Source organism: Dryobates pubescens, chromosome 1 (genome assembly GCF_014839835.1).
Source record: "Dryobates pubescens isolate bDryPub1 chromosome 1, bDryPub1.pri, whole genome shotgun sequence".
NCBI classification, from domain to species: domain Eukaryota; kingdom Metazoa; phylum Chordata; class Aves; order Piciformes; family Picidae; genus Dryobates; species Dryobates pubescens.
Window position 1 is genome coordinate 10,926,553 of NC_071612.1, and position 22,386 is coordinate 10,948,938.

Genomic DNA, 22,386 nt, shown 5'->3' on the forward strand with positions numbered 1-22,386 from the left:
TGAGCAGCACAGGCTGCAGAAAAGCTTTCCTGGCAGAGCTGGCTTGAGGCTGGCCTCCTTCTCCATCCTTCATGTTGAGTGCAGTTTGGTGTCTCTCTCTAGTGAAAAGCTGACTCAAGGGAGAAGCAGAGGGGTGTGCATGGCTGTTTGCAGCCTGAAACACATCTTGTGCCCACTGGTTTACATATTATCACTGTAAAGCAAAAGTAAAGGGATTTCTTTTCCCTTTCCACTGCAAAAAGAAATTAAAAGCACTTTGCAGCTGTACTTGGGTTAGGAAATCTCCCCTAGGATGGGAGAAAAGATAATTGATTAGGCCAGGGCTTAGGGAAGAATTGGGATACAAAAGCTTAATCTTCCTTCCAAAATGATCTCTCAAATCAACTAACCTTTATGGCAACTGTCAATTAATGAGAATTAAATTACTAAAAGGGGAATTGTAATAATGATTGCCAGGTGGATGTAGTGGAGATGTAGGACAGTGAGGTTCTGCCTCCAGCTCTTCTACATTAGCAGCTGTGCTCAGGTGGTGGCAGGGAAGGTGTGGAGAGCCTCTCGAGGACAAGCACAGGATGTCTCTGTCAAAGCAGCACCTTCCCAATGCCTTATCCAGGAGTGTCTGAGGACAAGAGCACTTCAACCTTCTATAGATAGTGTGAGCTTTGATCTCATGTAGTTGGGACTGTTCTCATTACCCAGATAAATGCTTAATCCCACAAGTTAATTGGCACAAATTACAACTACAAAGTTGCTCTGCTCTTGTCTGACAGACTCTCCTAGGAGTTCAGTTTGGCAGGTCTAAGGCAGTCATCAGATATAATTGTCCGTTCATTTAGAGTGATATAAACCAGGATTATTGCCTTCAGTGTTGTCACTGGAGATTTGTGCCAGTGGGAGATGAGAAGCAAGGCTGATCTTTCCAGCTATGGTTCATCATTTTGAGCACTATGACAATGTGCTTCAGTAAAAACGAATGGAGCAAGAGCTGGGACATGTGCACATTTGGGCTGCTTCTGTTTTCCTTCTTGACTGGTGAATCTTCCTTGCAGGAGGATTGGAGTCTCTGATCTTGAGAGGTCTCTTCCAACCCTTAGCATTCTGTGATTCTCTGATTCTCCCTTTGAATGTAAATTGAAATCCATGGGGTTAAGCTAATTTTATACTGATAGACATGGACAGAAATGCAACCCCCAGGCTCCCAGTGAATTCCCCCTCTGAAGACTCACACTGTGTGGGTGCATGGGGTGTTTGGGGTGCCCTACTTAAAAGTGACAGTGGTAGGATGAGGTCTGGGGTTCATTTTTAAACCCAGGGTATGAGAATTTCTGCAGTGCTCACATGTCACTGGATTAGGATGGGAATGAGTTGGGCTTTCACCAGCACAACGCAGCCCTTTGGTTTAGCAATGAGCCTCTTTAAGACATCAGATCTACTACAGGCACTTTGTACCTGATCACATTAATGTAAACCATGTAAAATTCATGTAAAATTATAATTTGGTGGCACCTCAGACTTTCTTTTTTTTTTTTCCCTTACAGGGCCTGAGTCTGTTGCCACTTGTACAGCTGCTGTATTGCCACTGCAAAAGGCAAAGCAAAATATGTAGGCTCTGCAGTGGCAGCCCTGGGGCTGAGCTGTCTTCAGCCAGACAGATGCAATCTTATCTCTCAAGACATTTATTTTTCTAACGCCCAGGATCCCCAAGGATTTGGCAGAGTAACAGAGAGGCTATGGAGCCCACGGGAAGGTGCCTGGAAAACTCACTGGGACATTTCTCATCTCCTCTAAATAATACAGGTGTTTGCCTTCATACAAGCATGCTAACTTCCCTCAACCCACCCCTCCATCGTCAGCAGCAGCAGCAAAGCACTGATTGTTGAGAGATGAATGACTTCGCTTTTCCAGTTCCAGCATATGTTTACATGTCTGAGAGCAAGAAACGTGTGGAACTCACACAAACTATTGGAATTCCAGCTCCAGGGACTGACAAGTAAATATGAAGTTGCACAGTACTTCATAGAAAACCCACCAGTCCTATGTCTGCTGGGCTAAAGTTGATCCTTTGAGCCAGGTTCCAAGAAAAACATCTCATATTAGCTACACCAAGCCTCCTCCATCATCTAAGGCTGCAGCTTGGTCGAGGAGTTTGTGGCTGGTAAACTGCTGAGTTGCCCTAAAAGCAGCCATGGGCATATAATCTTTTGCTAAGCTGCCCGTAAGGAACGCTTCTAGCTCGGATGAAGGGAGTAGGTGATAACAGAAGACACCAAATAAAAAGAGAAAACCACAATGACAAAATAATGTTATAATATTAAAATAAATCAAATCATATACTGCCAGTATTCTGATACAGAATTTTTACACAGCAAATTTGCTACATATACAAGAAGTCAGGCAGCCTGTTACAATAAACTTCAGGGTTCCTTTGGTTTTTTTTAAATACAAACTACATCTTAGCACACAGTTTGAGGTGATCAGGTAGTTTTACATCAGCTCAAGTAACAACAACTGCTTCTCATCTTTGAACAGTAAAATGACAAGAATCTTTTAATGCTTTGGATGTTGAAAGGCTTTGGTTTCACCTGCCACTTTTCCCAGAGTGTCAAAACTACTTCTATTGGTTAAATTTTCCCCCTAGAGATGTGCCTAACTTACAAATACAGTTATATTAATATTAGGAAATAAAAAATATATATTATATATATATATATTAGGAAGTGTAATGTAAATACAGGGTGTTTTTGGCAATTGTCATATGCTTCACACCACACAATTATTCAACTCTCAGTTCGATTCAAGCATTCCAAAGTGGAAAAACATGGCCAGAGTTTTCCAACCCTGGCGATAATCTCAGATGGTTTCATTCTGGGGTGAAGATGAAGCTGTAAAGAGCAGGAGATGGCTCAGAAATCAAGCCCCTGTTCTCAGAAAGCAGCATTGTGTTAGCAGATGTCATTTTGCTCACCCCAAAATGAAAGCACCTCCCAGCAGAAGTCCCTCCTGTAAACCTTGGCCAGCACAGCACAGTGTCTCGTCTTCAGTTTTAATGTTGGTGAGGCAGGAAATTATGGTGAAGGGTTTCCCCTGGCAAGTACCTTGCTCATCACAATAATAAGAGAAAGAATACATCAAGTAGCTCTTTCTGGTGCAGAACAGCTCCTGCTAAAAGAAGACATCTTTTTTTCTGAAGCCTGGTAAACATTTGAATTTGCCGGGAGAGGTCCGTAGGCAGGCCAGGCCGGGGAGGCACGGGCAGGTGTGGTGCATCCGCTGCCCAGAGAAGGGAACCTGGGGACAGAGAGCACAGGCATGAAGAGTGGGAATGCAGGGAATGCCACCCACCTTCCTCCACCGCAGGAGATCCTCACAAGGGCTGGAGAGCAGGTGACAAAGCCAACAGTGTTGTATTTCCCAGTTAAGCCACAGTTAAAAGCAAACCGTAATGGTCCCTGTTGCTGTGTAAATCTGCATCCATGACACAGAGAATCACAGAATGGCTCAGGGTGGAAGGGACCTCAGAGATCATCTACTCCAGCCTCCCTGCCATGGGCAAGGATGCCTCTCAGCTAGACTTGGTTGTGCAAAGCCTCATCTAACCTGGCCTTGAATGTTTCCAGGGAGGGTGCATCCACAACGTCCCTGGGCAACTTATTCTAGAGTCTTGCCAGCCTCGTCCTAAAGAGCTTCTTCCTAAGATCCAGCCTAAACGTACTCTCCCTCAGCTTAAAACCATTCCCTCTTGTCCTATTGCTAGACATCTTTAGGAAAAGTCCCTCTCCAGCCATCCTGTGGATTCTGTTCAGGTATTGAAAGGCAGCTAGAAGGTCCCTCCAGAGTCTTCTCCAGGCTGAACAACCCCAGCTCCCTGTGTCTGTCTTCTTAGCAAGGGTGCTCCAGCCCTTGGGTCTTCTTTGGGGCCCTCCTTTGGACTCACTCCAACAGTTTTATGGAGAGCACATGTTCTCCATTTACTCCTGTTTCACAAAGGAGTCTGTTGTGAAACCATGCTGGCCTGGAGCATCATGTTCTGTGGTGCTTACTCTGCAGGAGTTTCTGCTTGCCCTGATTCCTACCTTGTCATATGGCACACAGCAGCCTGTAAGCCACAGGAACCACAGAATCCCGTGGTTGCTCAGGCTGGAAGGGATCTCTGGAGGTCATTTCGCCTGACCTCCCTTTGAGGAGGATCCTTTTCCTCATGGGGCAGAGGTTTCTCATCTCAAACCACCCTTCTCCAGCCCTGCTGCATTGCAGGGAGCACACATATGGGCTGCATTAAACAGATCTAATTGTGCCATGACATGCATGTGCACTGACACTCTTGAATAACTTCATCACAAGCTCTGTCTTTTACAGGAGCCATGCCGCTGCCAGCACATGAGCTGAGCCAAGCAGGACAGCATGGCCAGGAGCTGAGGTGCATGTGCTGAGCATCCGGTGGGATGCTGCAAGGGAAGCACAGAGGTACAAAGCCACTGCTGCCAGCTGGGCAGGCAGCCCTAATTCTCTCGCTTCCAGATCCCTAGGTCTTTGAGCTTGTGATTTTAATATTGCAAGGATGCTTTGTGTCAGTGTGCAAACTTTCTCTTTAAGAAAGCTTAAGTCCCACACATTCTCCCATGCATCATACCAAGGACCCGATGCAGACAATCATTTGAGCTGGGCCTCTTGTGATGGTTTTAAACTGCAAGAGGATTTACACTGGAAAGAAGGAAGAATTTTTTTTATACTAAGGGTGATAAAACACTTGCACAGGTTGCTCAGGAACCATTCCAGGTCAGATTGGACAGGGCTATGAGCAACCTGATCTAGTTGAAGATGTCCCTACTCACTGTAGGGAGATAACCTTTAAAGGTCACTCCCAACCCAAACCATTCTGTTATCCTGTGACCTGCCTAACTCAAGTGATGCACACCACATGCAAGCCGTGAGCAGGGGACTCACATCACCTGCAAGTGGCCTGGGCCAGCGCCAGCCCCCTGCCCAACATCAGCAGCCCCAGAGCGAGGGATGCCATGGGCTTCCCTGTGCCATCCACCACGGCCTCTCTGAGCAGAAAGGCCACCAACCGCGGGTGCCGGGGACTCCCTGTGGGAATCACACCTCTTGGGTGCCCACGCACAGCTCTGCAGAAACACCTAAAGTGTGAGCTGCTCAGGCTGGTAAGGCTGACTCAGAGGTACCTCTCAGCCCTCTGACAGCTCAAGTGATTTATTCAAAACGTTACATTTGCTGCAAGGAAACGTTCCTTTCAGTGGGACTCCCACGCAGAAAATGTGGCTTAATAACACACCCGGCTGGGGATAGGCAGCAGGTGACAGCTCTGCAGGACGGCTGCTCTGCCAGGACGTGCAGCTTCTGCCTGCGTGGGCACAGCCCACGTGCCCGGAACTGGTGCTGGTGCTGCTGGCTCAGCCGTTGCATGCCATGTGCCCAGCACCCGGTTTTAATGAGCATGGGGAGTTTGTAGGTGAAAAGGAAACAAGGGAGCTCCCGGGAGAGTGTGGGGGTTATGTGCATGGCAGCAGCAAAGCCATCCCTGTGCTGCCAGCTCGCTCTGCTGACCTGCCACACCTCATCTGCCTGCAAACCCTGCCTCTGCCATGCCAGCTGAGATGGTTAACCACATCCAGCCAACGCCATCTAGTTGCTGAGAAGGAAATGAGAAGGTGGAATCTGGAGGTCCCCAAGGCAGTGACAAAGCCATATAACAATGCATTTGGTTAGAAGGGACCTTGGAAGTCCATGGTGGTGTCTGCTCTGTACATGACCTGAAGGCAAATGAAAGGTCTTGGTGCTCAGGGCCAGAGGTCTCCCAGCTACTCCCTACCGAAATATTGAGGTGAGAGGAACCGCTGAGCAAACTCTCTGTCCTTAAAAACAGCCAGTTTCACATGCTGCAGTATTTTGTGTTGTGAAGAGCAGTGGGGTGAGGAATCTAAATTTAAAATGAACTTCACAAAGCTTCTAAACATCAGTGACTATGGCTGTAGCTCTGGGGTGGACAGGCATCTTCTGATTGCAATTATGTAGGAAATTAGATTAAAATATATTAGCCTAAATTATCACTCAGTAGCAATAAGCTCATAAGAAACCCCAAACCTTAGAAGACATTTTCCCTTATCCTGAGACCCTGGTTAACATAAAGAGCCCTTACAAGAAAAACCTGCTACATTACACAGTAAAAATGAGAATCTGGTCCCCATTATCACAGCAGAAGATTTAAAAGTTCAAGTGTAATAGAACAGAGCCCTGAACTTCCTAAAACTGAGAAAAGAAAGCATAGATGCTGAGCTGAGAAGCCAGATATTGGATGAGGCAGTGAGAGAGGCAACTAACTAGCTGCACATTCATGATCGAAATTTGTTGCCTTGACTCTTTCACAGGTGGTGACTTTCGGGCCATACTCTTCCCTAAGGATGGCTCTGAGGAACATCAAGTTCTGAGGCTCCTTGACAATACCCCTTTTCATAGTACATATAATAGATGTAATTATGTAGATCTAAATAAATGTATTTGTTAATATCATTATGTTAATAATACCATTTAGCATATAATAATGTGCTCATATATATGTGTGTGTGTGTGTACATACATATACATACATATGTATTTTAAATGAATATGTAGAACGGGAGCAAAGAGAGCAAATGGAGCAAAGTGAGTTTTCTCAAGTACAAGTGTATGTCAACACCTTCTCACAGGCTTTTGAAGGCACCAGTGGCCTTCATCCTCTGAATTACAATGAGATATTACAGAATCACAGAACAGTAGGGGTTGGAAGGGGCAGCTGGGGATCATCTAGTCCAGTCCCCCTGCTAATAAAGAAGGGTCACCCAGAGCATGTTAAACTGGATCATGTCCGGGTAGGTTTGGAATATCTTCAGAGAAGAAGACTTCACAGCCCCTCTGGACAGCCTGATCCAGTGCTTCAGCACCCTCAAAGTGTTTGATTGCTGGTTTATGTCAGGGACCATGCTGCAGTGATGCACCAGTTGACCCAGCACTGGCTGGTGACATTTTTATGCTTGTGATGGGATCTTGACCAGTTCCACTGAGGTTGGTGCCATTTGCTGTGCTCCTGCACACACCAGTAAGCATGGGCAGGGTTGGCTTGGAAACTGCTGAAGCTTTTGGGACCATGATATGAAGCAAAGCAACAACAACAAAATAATGAGAAAACAATCTGGAAAGCATGTAGTGCTTTCATCCTCTGATTCCCTTCAGCATAATTCTGACAGCAATGCATTTCCTCAGGCAGGTACCTTCAGGACTGTTTCCATACAGATGCAAACAGCTGGGTATTGTATCACAGGGGATGTTTCCCCACCCTGGCACCACCTATAGTGATGCAATGTCACGTACAGCACAGAATATTGCCATTTCTTTCTGCCACAGCCCCCTGGTGACCTACTCACTCGGTGACTCAAAGGATGGCAGTCCTCTCCCAGGTTTCCCATGGGTGTGCACATCCGCAGGCTGCGGATCCAGAGGCTAATGGCACAGCACATCCCTCCTCCACACTGCTGGTCTCGGTCACAGGCCTGCAATTCAACAGAGCAGGAAGCAAATAACATCAATCATAAATATATTCTAGAAACAAAACAGATGAGGTGCTTAGAGCTGCCCCTCACACCACCACAAGTTAACATGGTTCATTAGGGCCCAATAACAAGATTTAAGGCTGATTCCCAAGGATCTGAACACAGCTCCTGGCATGTTTCAGGGATGAGCTCAGGATGTTTGAAGCCACAACCATGTAGAATCATAGAATTGTTAGGGTTGGAAGGGACCTCAGGGATCATCTAGTTCCAATACCCCTGCCACGGGCAGGGACACCTCACACTATGTCAGATTGCCCAGAGCCACATCCAGACTGGCCTTAAAAACCTGAGGGATGAAGTTTCTACCACCTCCCTGGGAAACCTCTTCCAGTGTCTCACCACCCTCATGGTGAAGAATTTCTTTCTAACATCCAATCTGAATCTACCCATTTCTGTTCTTGCCCCATTACCCCTAGAACTAGGGGGAATGTACACAGAAGCTCAGGGCCAAATACAGGACTATAAGTGATTTACAGTGATGGACCATGGCATGTACTACTCTGCTTTCCCAGATTCCCTGGTGAGCTCAGGAGGGTGAAAGGAACAAGCTCACCAAACTGTCAGGAATCCTATGTTATAGAGAAGCTAAGATAATAAAATATCTACCAATCTGAAGACTTAAATGACTGTTCCTTCTAGTTTCTTATCATATCTTGTGGTTGAGTGCCTTTACAAATGCAAGACTGCAGGAGAGGTTCATTAGAGAAGTCCAAGCAGAAGTAGCTAAAATAGAAGCTTAATTATGGATTTTGTGGCTGTTGCCTAGAACTTCATATAACTAAAAAGAGGTCTTATATGTGTAATAGAAAAAAAAAAAGCTTGGCATAAATGTCCACATCCAAGAAAATGCTACTGTGGCAGTGTTTTCCCTGCAAGGGATTGGAAATATTTCAGGCACTTGCCCAATACAGCTGAGATAAGCACAAACCAAAATGCAAACTCTTGGGTATGTTTTAAAAACCAGACACCACAAAGAGCAGTTCACAAGTTAGGGTTTGGAAACAGGTTAATGCAAATCTTTTGCCTCTTTTTTAAATGCAAAGCTTATCAGACTTTGTATTACACTAATTTAATGCAAACCCCAGTCTCCTAATGAGAAATACCCTTAGTTAAAGGTTCTTATTACACCCCAAGGGTATGCTTATTTAGCTCGCTATTCTCCTAGAGTCTGAGAGCAGGAGTGATAGACCAAAGGCACTGGTCAGCAGCACATAAACAGGCAACTTGTAAAAATGTACATAAAAGATAAGAATGGCTCAAGGGAAGACCAAGCATCAGAACATTCACTTGTGGAAAACAGCTTACAGATATTACCCTGGGGTTTACATGTTAAATGCCATCAGGCTGTGCTCTGCTGGCTAAATATTACAAGAGTCCAACCAGCAGAAGCCAGACCAAAATCAGGCAGTGATTAGGGAAAAGCTGCTGGGTTAGGGTCAAGCTGTGAATTAGTGTGAACAACCCCAACCACCAGCCCTCCTCCTGAACACACTTGTTACAAAGGCAGCAGCTCTGTGCTACAGGTGAGCCCAAACACATAGAATATTTAGTTATAGGATTCACTACAGCCTGACAGGTAAATAAGCTTTCTTCCTAACCTCCCTCATCCAGAAGAAGAAAAAAAAAAAAAAGAAAAAAGGGGGGAAAAAAAGTGCTCTAATGGTCTCATTTTTCCCTGCTCACCAAAAACCCCCAAACCCTTCACATTCTGTGATTTTGAGTTCCTTCAGCATGCTGTCATCCACCTGCAGTCAGGAGACTCTGCAATTCCTCACCAGTCGGGTCCCGACTCCCTTTTTCCCCCTGAGCTCTTTATTTCAAATCCCATCCACCTCCATGGAACTGGTCCTGGAGGGAAGGACCACTCAGCTACAAAACGGATCTGAGTACATCCTAGCAAGCAAGGGTGTCTAAAACATGGTGCTGAACAATTTCTTCCTACAACACACACACACACACAAATGTATACATCCTGCAGAACTCGAGGCACCCTTTCAAAAAATGTATGACAAGTTTTGAAAACATTCCACACAAATGCTCCTGCCCACACCTTAACTGCAAGGTGTAATTCACATTGCTACTCCTAATCTTTACAGGACACAACATGAAGGACATTCCTCTTCAGCACCCCAGGTAGAAATGTTTTTATAGTGAGGGTGGTGAGACACTGGCACAGGTTGCCCAGAGGGGTGGTAGCTGCCCCATCCCTGGAACCATTCCAGCTAAGGTTGGATGGGGCTCTGGGCAAATCAATCCTGTTGAAGATGCTCCTGCTGACTCCAGGGAGGCTGGACTTGATGACCCTTCCAACACAAACCACTTTGTGATGTTGTGAAAAGAAACAGCTCAAGGAAAAAGTTCCAGCTCCAAGGACAACTGATCAGCACATAACCACCACTGAAGGGAGGAAGGTTTGAATAAAGTCCTTAAATTGCTAGGAAACAGCACCTTTGGGGCTCAGAGGATGAGGAGGGGAATAGCTATGTCAGCTCTCATCTGAGCTTTGCCTATTCATCAGAAGCCAAAAATGCATCAAAGTGGTTTAAGCAAAAATTAAGCAATAATTAATAAATTAACATTTTCTAGTTGTAATCTATTTTTACTCTTTGAATCTTTACCCTTGATCTATTATTCAGCGCTTCACAATTATTTAATGGATTAATTATGCTTGAAAGGTGTAGCCACAACTCTTAAGCCACTAGACTTCTCTAACCCTGTATTCCATTGCTGGAAATGTTTCTACTTTCAAAGAACTTGAAATTCTTAAGTAGTTTTAAGAAATCCTTCTCTTTCTCTGCTCTGAAAATTATTCAGTCCTGGGGAATCTATCTGACATCCAGAGAAATGCCTGCAAGCTGTTTCATGGACTTCAGGAAGTGCAGACAGGGAGCCTGGACAGGCAACAGAGTAATCAGCTGCTGCATATCCAACTTCTGATGGTTACAAAAGACATGTCAGCTCTCGAAGGAATGCAAGCAGTGGCTTATTAATCCAAAGCAAACACTGGAAAAAAAAATCATTTTACTTAAGAATGATGCAACATTTTGAGTTAAATAACGTCTATAGGGAAACAAAACAATATTTTCACAACCAAAGTAAATCTCAAGCCTGAAAACAACAACAGAGGACTCCGTCTGCAATGGGTGGCTATTGAGGAGAGAAAGCAGCACAGTCATACTCAAGGAAAAGCAAGCAGCATTTTATGATGATTGCAATACTGGTGGCCTGTACATGGCAGGACTGGAGCAGCTGGAAGAATTCAGGGTGCACAGAACCAGGCCCTCCTGGAGCAAGTCTGGAGGCAGCTTAACACTGCGGCTGTTGGGGGCTACATGGAAGGGCACACAGGTGACAGCTTCTAGCCCTGAGAAGTAGCTGAAGTCTCTGCACACTCACAGACCAGCCTGGAGCCATCCCTGTGCTGAGTTAGGGCATCTTTCATCCCAAAAGGGATAGATCTCACACCGTGGCATCCCTTACCCCAAACAGACAGACACTATGGCATCCCTCACCCCAGAGACCTGCAGCCCCTGCTTGGTGTCACCACTGCAGATACACCCCGCATATCCTGGCATTGCTCATCCTAGAGAGACTCCCAAGATCTAGTGTCAGTTAATCCAGAAATAACCCAGTTCTGATCATCCCTCACCCCAGAAAGACCCCCATGTCCTGGTGACACTTATCCTAGACAGTCCTCCAAGCTTCGGCATCTCTCATCCCCTGCCACAGCCCTTCCTTCCCTGCCCTGCTTATCATTTATCCCAGAGAGATTCCCGGCTCCAGGGACCCCTCATTCTACACGATCCTTCTCTGTTTTGGTATCACTTATCCCGGACAGACCCCCGAGTCCTGGCATTGCCCACCCCAGAGAGAACTCCAGCTCCGAGCGTCCGCCCTGGCAGAAACCTTCTCCTACTCCCTGGCTTCCCTTCTCCCTTCACGTCCCGCTCTCATTCACCGCTCCCCGCCCCGGCAGATCCTCCCCTCCTTCCCCCCGCCCGGCTCCAGCCCGCCCGCGGCTGCCAGTGTCGGTCCCGTCGGTCCCGTCGGACGGTGCCGTGCGGCGGCGCTCACCCCAGTGATGACGGCTCCGTGCCCCGCGGCCAGCAGCAGTAGCAGCACCAGCAGCAGCAGCACCGGCGGCGGCGGAGTTACGCGCAAGCTCCGCATGGTGCCGTCCCGCGGCCCCGGCTCTCCCCGCGGGCGCAGCGCGGCGTAGCGGAGCGGGGCGCGGCGGCCGCCCCAGCCGTTATAAAGCCGGGGGCTGCCGGCGGCGGCGTGAGTCACCCCCCGCCCTGCCAGCGCCGCGGCCGCGGAGCGCCGCCCGCACCCCACTGCGCCCAGGTGCGGGACCAGCGCTGCTGCTGCGGGGCCGGGACCGGAAGGATACAGCCCACGGCGGCCGGGCACATCCCACCGTAGTTCTGGGGACGTCCCAGGGAGGGTCGGGGAGGTGTCCCGTGCGTGTAGGGGACATCCCACAGCAGGGCTGGGGAACAAATCCCTTGGCATGATTGGGACATCACTCAACATGTTGCTGTTATCCAACAGCAGGTCTAGGGTGTGATCTCAGGGCTGTCTGGGGGACAACCCACAGCAGGTATGGGGGGTGATCTCAGGGCTGTCTGGGGAAAATCAGTAGGCAGATCTAGGGGCCACATCCCACAGCAGGTCTGGGAGGATATCCCAGGGCTGACTGGGGGACATCAGGTCTAGGGAATATCCAGTGTCAGGTCTGAGGGGTCATCTCACCCCTGGCTGAGGGACAAACCAGAGCAAATCTGCCAGACCACATACCACACCAGGTCTAGTGGGTCAGTGCAGGTGAGCAGGCATCCCACAGCAGGTTAGAGCACATCCTGCTCCAGTGGTGGTCCACAGCTCAGCTCCATGTCCTCTGCTTGTGCTACTCAAGATCCCTGGCCTGAAACAGGCCCTGCATTTCTCCTGCTAGCCCCTGCCCTGATGGTTCCCTGCTCCCCTCTATGAAGAGAATCACCTGCAGCCCCCAACCCAGCCTCTGCTGAGCCCCAGCAGTGCTATGGGCATGGCCATGGTGGGGCAACACACAGGCTGCACCTCACCTTGTCTGAGGTAGAGGAGCATCAAAGCAAATTTAGTCCACAGGGCCTGTGAAAGTTGAATCAATCCCAGTTCCTCCATGTGGCACTGAGCCCAAGTGTCAATGCTGGGTAAAAAAAGTAATGCTCACGTGTACTTCTTCATCATACTTCTTTGTGGATGTGTCTGAAAATCAAGGCACTCTGAAGCCCCAAACCAATTTGAATTCATGTTCTCCTGCTCTCCTTCCTGCCTGCACTTCTCCTCCTCTGCCTGAAACTTCCCAGCCCCTACAGCACCCAGGGACATGAGGATGAAAACAACTCTTTCCTTCAGCTCCCACCTGAAGATCTAGGGGAAGAAGGGACAGGGAGAGCACTACTAACTCTGCCCAGTCCTGACACCAGGCCATGGTTTGATTGTCTGGTGAGCTCCTCTTTCTAGATGTACACCACTTCAAGTTAACACAAGCCGGTGTTTCATGACTAATGGTGCTGTTCTCAGGCACCTCCATTCCCTGTGGAGGGAGGACACAGAGCCCAGTGACAGTCAGTAGAACACGTGCAGAGCTTCCTTCCCTGCCTCTCTCACTGTTTTCCTTCTCCATTTTATTTTCCTTACTTTCCCAGCTCTTTACACTAATTTCTTTTTGCCTTTGCCTCCTAACTCCCTTTTTGTCCCTTCTCCTACCCCACTTCCACCTCTTCCACCCCTCCATGCCACTCCCCTCTTGTGGTGTGTCTCTTTTTCACACGTAGCTCCCTGTTTTCCTCAGATTTTTCAAACTCTCCTTTTCCAAACAGGAAGGCTGAGCTTTCTCAGAGCCCACATTTCCCTAGCTCCTCAAACAGTCCCATTCTTCGGCTGAGGCGAGCGTGAGCGCAGCTGACAGGGAGCGGATAGCGAACCGAGTGTCTCGGTGTGCTCCTGCCTGGTTCAGTCCCGGTCAGCAGCTGTCGAGTCGATTCCTTTGTGGCATCCCCTCGAGGGGTGAGTCTGTCTGGAGGTGTTTGCATTACAAACGTGGCCCTTTTTTTGGGCTCTTACGGCTATTTTGTAAAAGTGTATGCAAGACAAATATGGGCTGAGTAAATAGAGCCTTATTACTCCAAGGATGCTTTAAAAGCAAATAGGGATAAGCCAATTTAGACATAAAAGTAGTAAAAATAGCTGGGGTCGATCCTGAGCTGTTGTAAACCCACGTGGCTGGCCTGAACCATTGCCAGCTGAAGCCAGGTGAAGGGATTAGCTTGTTTTAAATCTTACTTGTATCTTAGAGACTAAACATCCATGTAAACTAGGAATGATTATTTTCACAATCTCCAAGTGCCCAGAACTTTATATATCAAAGTATCACTTTCAGCATTAAACCTCTTGATCCTTCAAAAATGCTGAAGAGGGGAAACAAAAAGGGGGAAGGGAAGATTTTTGTGCAATTTTATGTAGACTCAATCATTTCTTGCAAAAGCCACTTCACATAAAAGGTATCATTTATAAAAGGTTTCCAGTCATCAGCCTGGAAGGTCAGTGCTGTACATTATGCTAGGTATGCTATAGACTTGCCTACATCCACCCTAATGCCCATATTCTTTCTGCTAACTTGCATTAGCCCTGCTTTGCTATTAGAAGAAGTCTTACATAGTACTATTCTTTTTAAAAGTGCAAGTTGAGGAGGTGAATCTCTGAATTTCAGTGTCATTACCTCCTTGGTCGCTGTTCAACCACAAAAGTAGAGAAACTCCACAAAATATCTTAAATGGAAATCCTCATATTGCCCAACTCACAAATGCGCCAGAGTTTCAGAAGTTCTTCTGTTTCTTTTCCTGTACTTTGAAGGACAGTCTCACATTAGTTTCCTTAAAGTGGCTTTTTACTGAAGCAATTCATTCTGAAACCTGTAACACTTCTTTTATGGTATCTCTTTCTGTCTTTGCTTGTACCATACCAAAACCAGCCTGGCGTGCATGTGGGGACACATGGGGACACTGTGCATAACCCAACCTAGTGCAGCAAAAACTTTCCATCCTCTCTCTTACGTTACCAAAAGTAGCAGAGATACTTTCTCCATTCCTCCACATAGAGACTTGTCCAACTGACATCTGTGATACTCTCCCAGTGTGAATACATCTACCTCATAAGAACTTTTCTTTCCTGCCATATGAAAGCACTCAGGAGCTAGGATTTGGTGCAGCCACCCTGTAGGCAAGACTTCAGTGGAGCTACAGCTTTGGCTGTACTTCAGTAGGGTTAACCTTCTCCCCACAAAGTCCCATTTTTTGAGATCATCATCACAAATCCACTAAACATCTTCTACTATTAAAACTCTAACATCAGAATTTGGAAATATCACTCCAAATTAATCACAACACTTTAGATTTGGCACAGTATGTAAACCATCATCTAAAAGTCCTCAGTTGCTTTAAGAACCTGGAGCAAAATACCTATTTTTAGCTTTCAGTGGGGCTGGGAGCTCTCTGGTTCTTCTCAAAGCCTCAATTTTACCGAAAGCTAACTGCCTAAGAGTAGGCATTCAAATAATTATTTGGCCTATTCAAGTGATAATGCACTACAGAGTTTACAGATTTTTGAAGACTAAGGATGTGAATACATCAGCTATGTAAAAAGATAATTTTCCCATGAAAGAAATCAGAAAAATCATGTAATGCAAGACAGGAGAATTATCTTTTTGTGCTAAAAACTCCCTTAATTACAACAGTATCTAATTTGTTTAATCTTTCACACTGTGTATCCAACAATGGTCTGAATTCAGCAAAGTGGTGGAAGTTTGCTGACTCTTGCAACAAGGGAAGAATACAGTTTTCTATATCAGATGCTTATATAGATTCCTAGTCTAGCTGTGGAAGTTCACCCAAGGTGTGGAAGACCTCAAATCAGCTGTCTTTGGTGACTGGGATCACTTGAACACAGAGTTCATGAAAATGTATCTCCGTTTTTAACCTGAGCCTTCTCTCACCTGACATTTCTGCTTTATATTAATAACTAACAGAGAGAGCAGCAGAAGATGGCCCAAATCATCCTCTTTGTAGGCAACCAGCCCAAGACCCTTCTCAATCTTTTATCCTCTGCCTTGGAGACAATACAGAAGGCAGAAGAGGCTCTTCCTGCTGGTATTGGCATCGATTTGGGTCTCCAGCATTTACCCAATTACCATTTACGTTATTTTTAACGTAAAGAAACATGGAAGCAATTTTGTAAATTACTTCTAAGTTTTCTACATCTGTCTCTGATGTGGCTGAAGTTGGCCAATGCCCTCATGACTTACCAGCAGCAAGCTGGCTTGAGAAACAGAGGCTTCATAACTGCAGCTCTCACTAAGACTGTAAAACCCAGCCGGGATCTGGAGTGTCAAAGGCTTAACAAGTCTGGGCACCCAGCAGTGTGATCCTAGACCATATGGACAGCAGTCTGAGTAATTGGGTAATGTACAGAAAGTAAAGTGTAATTTTGACCACTGTATGCAAGTCTCACACTTGTAGTTGCCTTTGGTGGTACCCATGAGGGTGCTGCATGTGTGAACCTGTAGGCAAGTCTGAGAAGTCAGCACAGTTTTGCCCTGGAATGGGATGCAGGCAAGGAGCAACATGGAGAGCAGCAAGAGCACGTCCTCCACGCAACAGCCAGTTGTACATGAAACAAAGAACTGCTTACCATGAGGGGGACACCTTGTCATCCACCGTTCAGAGTGAGTCCCAATGGTCTATTGTCATGATTACCACACCTCAGGCTCACATCTGACCTCTTCTGACATCAAATAAACTGATTGATTAAAAATAAGTCTGAAGAGGCATGTAGATTTATGGACTTCAAGAGGCACCATAGTCTGAATTCTGCTAAATCAAGCCATAAATTTCATTATTTTATCCTAAATATAGAAAGATAAGTTGTGTTTTCAGCCAGCACATATCTCAAGGGAAACCAGGCATTGCCTTAAAACAACCAAGAGTTCACCATTTCCTTCAGCAAACTGCTCCAACTCTTACCCCCCCGCCCCTTTCCTGTTTGAATTTTACTGATTTGGACACCATCAGAGGATATGGTCCCCTCTAATATCATAGAATCATAGAATCAGCCAGGTTGGAAGAGACTTCCAAGCTCATCCAGTCCAACCTATCACCCAGCTCTGCCCAATCAACTAGACCATGGCACTAAGTGCCTCATCCAGTCTTTTCTTGAAGATCTCCAGGGGTGGTGACTCTACCACCCCCCTGGGCAGCACATTCCAATGGCAAATCACTCCCTCTGTGAATAATTTCTTCCTAATATCCAGCCTGAACCTCGCCTGGCACAACTTCAGACTGTGTCCCCTCATTCTGTTGCTGGTTGTCTGGGAGAACAGACTGACCCCCACATGGCTACAACCTCTCTTCAGGTAGCTGTAGACAGCAATGAGGCCTCCCCTGAGCCTCCCCTTCTCCAGGCTAAACAACCCCAGTACTTTTCATCCTCTGCAGATAATTATAACCTGGGAACAAGTTCAGCTACACCTGTTTACTAACACTGAGCCCTCTTAGACACAAGGGGAAACATTTTCACGAGGACAACCAGCCTTTGGAATAATCTCCTCAGGGAAGTGGTGGATTGCACAGTTCTGGAGAGTTTTATGCATCAGCAGGGCAGATGCTGGAACATCCTCTCTCGACTGTGTCTTTCCCAAGAAAGGTTGTACCAGATGATCCTTGAGGTCCCTTCCAACCTGGAATTCTATGACTCTGTGATGATTCTTTCACTCTGACTATGAAACAATATTTTTGTCACCACCAAATGATTCTGGTAGCTCATTTCTAAGCCCTTTCCAATAGATCAACAAACTTTGTGAAGTTTCTGGCATGATTTCAGGAACATTCTCACCTCATTCAATTAGCCACACAGCTCTATCCTTGATTATCTGTTCTTGCAGATCAGGTCAACCATTGGCGTACAAACAGAAACTGCCTTGCAAATGCACTGATAAAAATGAAACAGCTTTGCTGAAAATCAGCAGCAAAGAAAAAAAAAATGACAAGACATCTCAGAGTGTTTTTATTTCTGAGGTCAGATAAGAATAGTTGTACTGAGCTGCTGTTCTAGTGATATGTTCCTAGTGCTCCTTGTGCCTCATTACGCTGCTTTTCAGCGCTGCCGTTGTCATAGTAGTCCACGAAGAACCTTATGTAAGGAATAGGATGATGGTTCTGCAGAGTGGTAAAAAAGAGCATCTAACAGATAAGTGCTAATGTTCTAGATTAGGGATTCTTCCTCCCTTGCTCTGTGCTGGATCATGTAACTGCATGAATCATTTTGATTGCGAAGTACATGCTCTCCCTTCAGCTCAGGGGGATTGAAGTGGAATATTACAGAGTCTACTCAGGAAACTGTGGCAGTGATGGGCAAAGGAAAAGCTGCAATCATACCCCCAAAGCTAACAATTTCTAGCTGCTCATGAAAATTTACTCCTTTGACTCGTACACAGATTTTATTTAGGCTTCTACACATCCATGTGGCCGTGCTTGCAAAGTCCAAAGCGGCACAATTCGGAGTGATTCAGCAAGAACTGTGGATTTCTGTGATGGGCAGGGACTCAATGATTTCCTGCAGTTTTCAGATATATCTTTTAAAAAATGTAGATTCTTTGCCAAGAAGATGCAGTATTGGTTTGGGGAGTTAGCTGGACTTCGGGGAAATATTCTGTCAGCCTTTTTTTTCTTCCTACTGATTGCATTTCATGGGAAACATCTTTCCTTTGCATACCAAAATGGGTTAGTAGCTGCAAACTGTGGGATGTTGGTCTCTTCTCTCAGGCAGCCAGTACCAGAACAAGAGGACACAGCCTCAGGCTGCACCAGGGGAGGTTTAGGTTGGATGTTAGGAAAAAGTTCTATACAGAGAGAGTGATTGCCCTTTGGAATGGGCTGCCCAGGGAGGTGGTGGAGTCACTGTCATTGAAGGTGCTCAGGAGGAGACTTGATGGGGTGCTTGGTGCCATGGGTTAGTTGTTTAGGTGGTGTTGGATTGGTTGATGGGTTGGACGTGGTGATCTTGAAGGTCTCTTCCAACCAGGTTTATTCTATGTATTCTATGTATTCTATGTAAGTGACTGACTGGTGGAGCCATGCTCTCTCCCTGTGCACTTGAATCTACTAAGGTAGTTTTTTATTGAGATGGGACTTACTGGGACATAGAGAAAGGAGGTGGAAGTGCTTCCATAGCCATAGAAATCTACCAATTGTAAGAACTGCAGGCAAGTTATTCAGGAGGGCATCATAGCTCTGCTCCCACCACAGACAGGTGGTTTGTCATTTGCCTTAATGGGAACTGCCTAGACCAATGCCAAGCAGTTTTTGTGAGCCTGTGTGCAACTCTGAAGTCCTCAGATCAAGAAAGACATGGACCTGCTGGAGCAGGTTCAAAGGAGGCCACAAAAATGATCAGAGTGTGGAGCACATCTGCTTGAGGACAGGCTGAGACAGCTGGGGTTGTTCAGCTTGAGGAGGAGGCTTCAGGGAGACCTTCTTGTGGCCTTTCAGTACTTCAAGGGGGCCTTTCAGAAAAATGGAGACTGACTTTTTAGCAGGGCTTGTTGTGACAGAACAAGAGGTGAGTGTTTTAAACTAAAAAAGGGCAACTTAGACTACATATAAGGAAGAATATTTTCACATTGTGGTGGTGAGACACTGTCCCACACTGCCCAGAGAGGTGATAGATGCCCCATCCCTGAAAACTTTCCATGTCAGGCTGGATGGGGCTCTGAGCAACCTGATCTAGTTGCAGATGTTCCTGCTGACTGCAGGGGACTGGACTAAATGACCTTTAAAGTTCTTTCCAACCCAAACAAGTCTCTGATTCTACAAATAAAAACAGCCTAACTTTCCTCCCTGCTAGGGCCCTCAGATTTCTTCTGGTCCCTGCCAGTTCTACTTGTGCACTCAGCAGATCCATGTTTGCAGCCTGCCTTGGTGCCTGCATGCCCTGGTTTGTGCTGCTTGTGTTCGTGCCCCTGTCTCCCACAGCTCCCCAGACACCACACAAGTCTCCTCTGTGCTACTCATCATGGAAACCAGGGGCACCTCTATGAGTGCTGCTAATACCTGCCTTCCCACTATCTCCAAGAGGATCAAGAAGAGGTCATTTGTTCAGTTTTTATTTACTGTACTGTACTTGTGCTGCATGGCTTCCTCAAATTGCCTGCAGCAAGCAGGCAGATTATTTCTTTTTCTTCTCCTTAACACACAGTTTTATTTCTGTTTTGATTCTGTTGCTTTGCTTTTCCAGTCCTTTACTGGAATGTGGTGGTGGCCAGCAAGAGGATACAGGGTGGGTTGTGCTCCTGCCCCTATTAGCATATTAGATTAGGTGAGGAAAGAATTACCCTCAGAGGCAACACCCATTAAAAATGGACAGATTTTTGGTTTGAACTTTGTGTGTGTTGCAAATTCCCAGAATCAGCTGGGATTTTCACCCCTAAAATCCCTTGCTCTGCACCTTCCTTTGGTCCTGCTGTCCACAAGGTACATGATGGTTGTAGCTCATAATTTGAATCATAAAATAACAGAATCATTAAGATTGGAAAAGTCCTCTGATATCATCAAGTCCAGCTGTCAACCCAACACCACCATGCCCACTAAACCATGTCCCAAAATGTCCTGTCTACATGGTTTTTGAATGCTTCCAGGGATGATGACTCCACCACCTCCCTATTCCAATGACTGATCACTCTTTCAGTAAAGACATTTTCTCTAATATCCAATCTAAACCTCCCCTGGTGCAACTTGAAGCCATTTCCTCTCGTCCTATCACTAGTTACTTGGAAGAAGAGACTGAACCCCACCTCACTCCAAACTCCTTTCGGGTAGTTGTAGAGAGCAACAAGGTCTCACCTCAGCCTCCTCTTCTCCAGACTAAAATGTGGGCTGAAGGGGAAACTAGCAGCTTGCCCTGATGCTCTGAGCATTGGTCATTAAAGGCAGAAACATGGAACACACATAGAAAGAAGTCTCATCCACTTTCTGAAATATGTTAGCCATGAGGGTGGTTGTTGGTGGGTTTTTCCCTCTTTTTTTTCCTACTCTCCCATTTCTGACTTATTCCTCCCAACCCTTTACTTTGTGCTGTTTCACCTTTCACTTCCACTGCCCTGGAAGGGCAGGTATTCCCAGCACAGCACAGCTAAGGTGTCTTCAGGGCCTGGAGTACCACTGAATTCCTTTTTCTCTTTTTCATTCATATGCAAGGTTGCTCAGAAAGGTGAAAATTCTACTGAAATGGCACATTAGCAAAAAGCAGGCATTAAAAAACCCCAGTGGGGATGGCTGCAAAATGTTTCCCCTCACCAGAGCTGCCCCTACATGGAAACTTCACTTACTTCTCTCTGGAGTATGAACTTAGAAAATTATAATGTCTGTCTAGTGACTTACATTTCTGAGAACCCCCAAAGCACTTAGGAAATCACATTCTCCTGATGACTTCAGCTGTGGCTGGGAGTACAACCAGATCTGGACTGACAACTGGTAACCATTTATTCACATGCCCACATTAAAGAGCAACTCTGGACCAGAACAGTATAAGAACACTCCATGGCTTGGTAGTGCTGGTAGTTTAGGTGGGTTTTTTATCTTAGGGTGCAGAAAATTAAGTCTAATGTGGACCTTAGATCCAGTTGTCCTATTCTCAGGAAAAGACATGGAGTCTTTAGCATCACTAAGTCAGCATCTTGGTTTTATCTTTTAGCTGAATTCAGGGCACCCTGACAAACAGCAGTCACTAGGGTGAGTCCTGCACACACCTTGGGCTGCAGTCCTGCAAACATTTGAACTGCTGGCTTGGCTGGATTAGTCTGACTGAGAGGTCCACACAAACCCAGGGGTCATGGCAGGAGGAGGTGGTGTGGGCAGGAAGCAGGCAGGGAAGCCCCAGCTGCATCTGCAGCTCAACACGCCTGCCAAGCCCTGGCTTTCGAGGGAAGAGTGTGACCTACTGCGTCACTTTCTGAATACCAGCCGCTACAAAGGACAAATTCTCCACCTCACCCTCCTACACCCTGCTCTGTTCTTCTGCCAGCTCGCTTTTCAAGAGCCACTAGTGCAAAGGGCAGCTGATTATTCCAGGAATTCAAATTGGTCGCTTTTATAGTGAAGATCAAACAAAACCAAGCCCCCAGCAACGAGGGCTGGTGTTGGCTGCCTGCCTCAGCAGCTAGCTCAGTGCTGGGAAGATGCAATTCAGCCTCCCAGTAGCTTATTGTCTGGGCAGAAGTCACTAGACCACAGATGGGGAAGACAGAGGGCAGGGAGGGCAAAGATGGCACAAGGCTGAGGGAAGAAAGAAGTGTGGTTGGGGTGTGAGAGGTATTAGGTAATAGGTTGGACATGATGATCTCTGAGGTCTTTTCCAATCTGGTTGGTTCTATGATTCTATGAAAAGGTGTGGTGAAGGTGGTCTGTAGTCAGCCCGGAGGCAGCTCTGCCATCTCAAAACCTCTTTACTGGAGGCTTCACATTGTTTTAATCCTGTCTCCTGGACTACCCTGGGACATGGCAGAGAGGCTTGGGCTCACACCTGGGTGTGCTCAACTCTCCCCCTGTGGTGTCCTGCTTCATCCCCATATTGAGAACATGAGGTTCAACAAGACCAAATTCAAGGTCCTGCATCTGGGTCAGAGTAAGCCCAGGCACCAATACAGGCTGGGAAGGGACTGGCTTGAGAGCAGCCCTGAAGAAAAGGACTT

The 22,386-nt window shown here is 46.5% G+C and overlaps 1 protein-coding gene across 1 annotated transcript; it reads right to left on the reverse strand.

The window, feature by feature from the left end:
* Positions 1–2,773: 2,773 nt before the first annotated feature.
* On the reverse strand, positions 2,774–11,780 carry PROK2 (prokineticin 2). Its single transcript, XM_054180191.1, has 3 exons — positions 11,679–11,780; positions 7,419–7,544; positions 2,774–3,288 (listed from the first exon to the last, which is right to left on the reverse strand). Exons 1-3 carry the CDS (start codon positions 11,772–11,774, stop codon positions 3,163–3,165), a joined length of 348 nt encoding a protein of 115 aa, XP_054036166.1. The 5' UTR covers positions 11,775–11,780; the 3' UTR covers positions 2,774–3,162.
* Positions 11,781–22,386: the final 10,606 nt, after the last annotated feature.

What these genes read in the sequence shown, in the direction of transcription:
- PROK2 (XM_054180191.1), bottom strand. Translation starts at nt 11,774, where the DNA reads ATGCGGAGCTTGCGCGTAACTCCGCCGCCGCCGGTGCTGCTGCTGCTG. An exon ending in ACGGAGCCGTCATCACTGGG is followed by an intron (nt 7,545 to 11,678) that starts GTGAGCGCCGCC and finishes GTTGAATTGCAG; the next exon opens with GCCTGTGACCGAGACCAGCA. An exon ending in GCCATCCTTTGAGTCACCGA is followed by an intron (nt 3,289 to 7,418) that starts GTGAGTAGGTCA and finishes CTCTGTCCCCAG; the next exon opens with GTTCCCTTCTCTGGGCAGCG.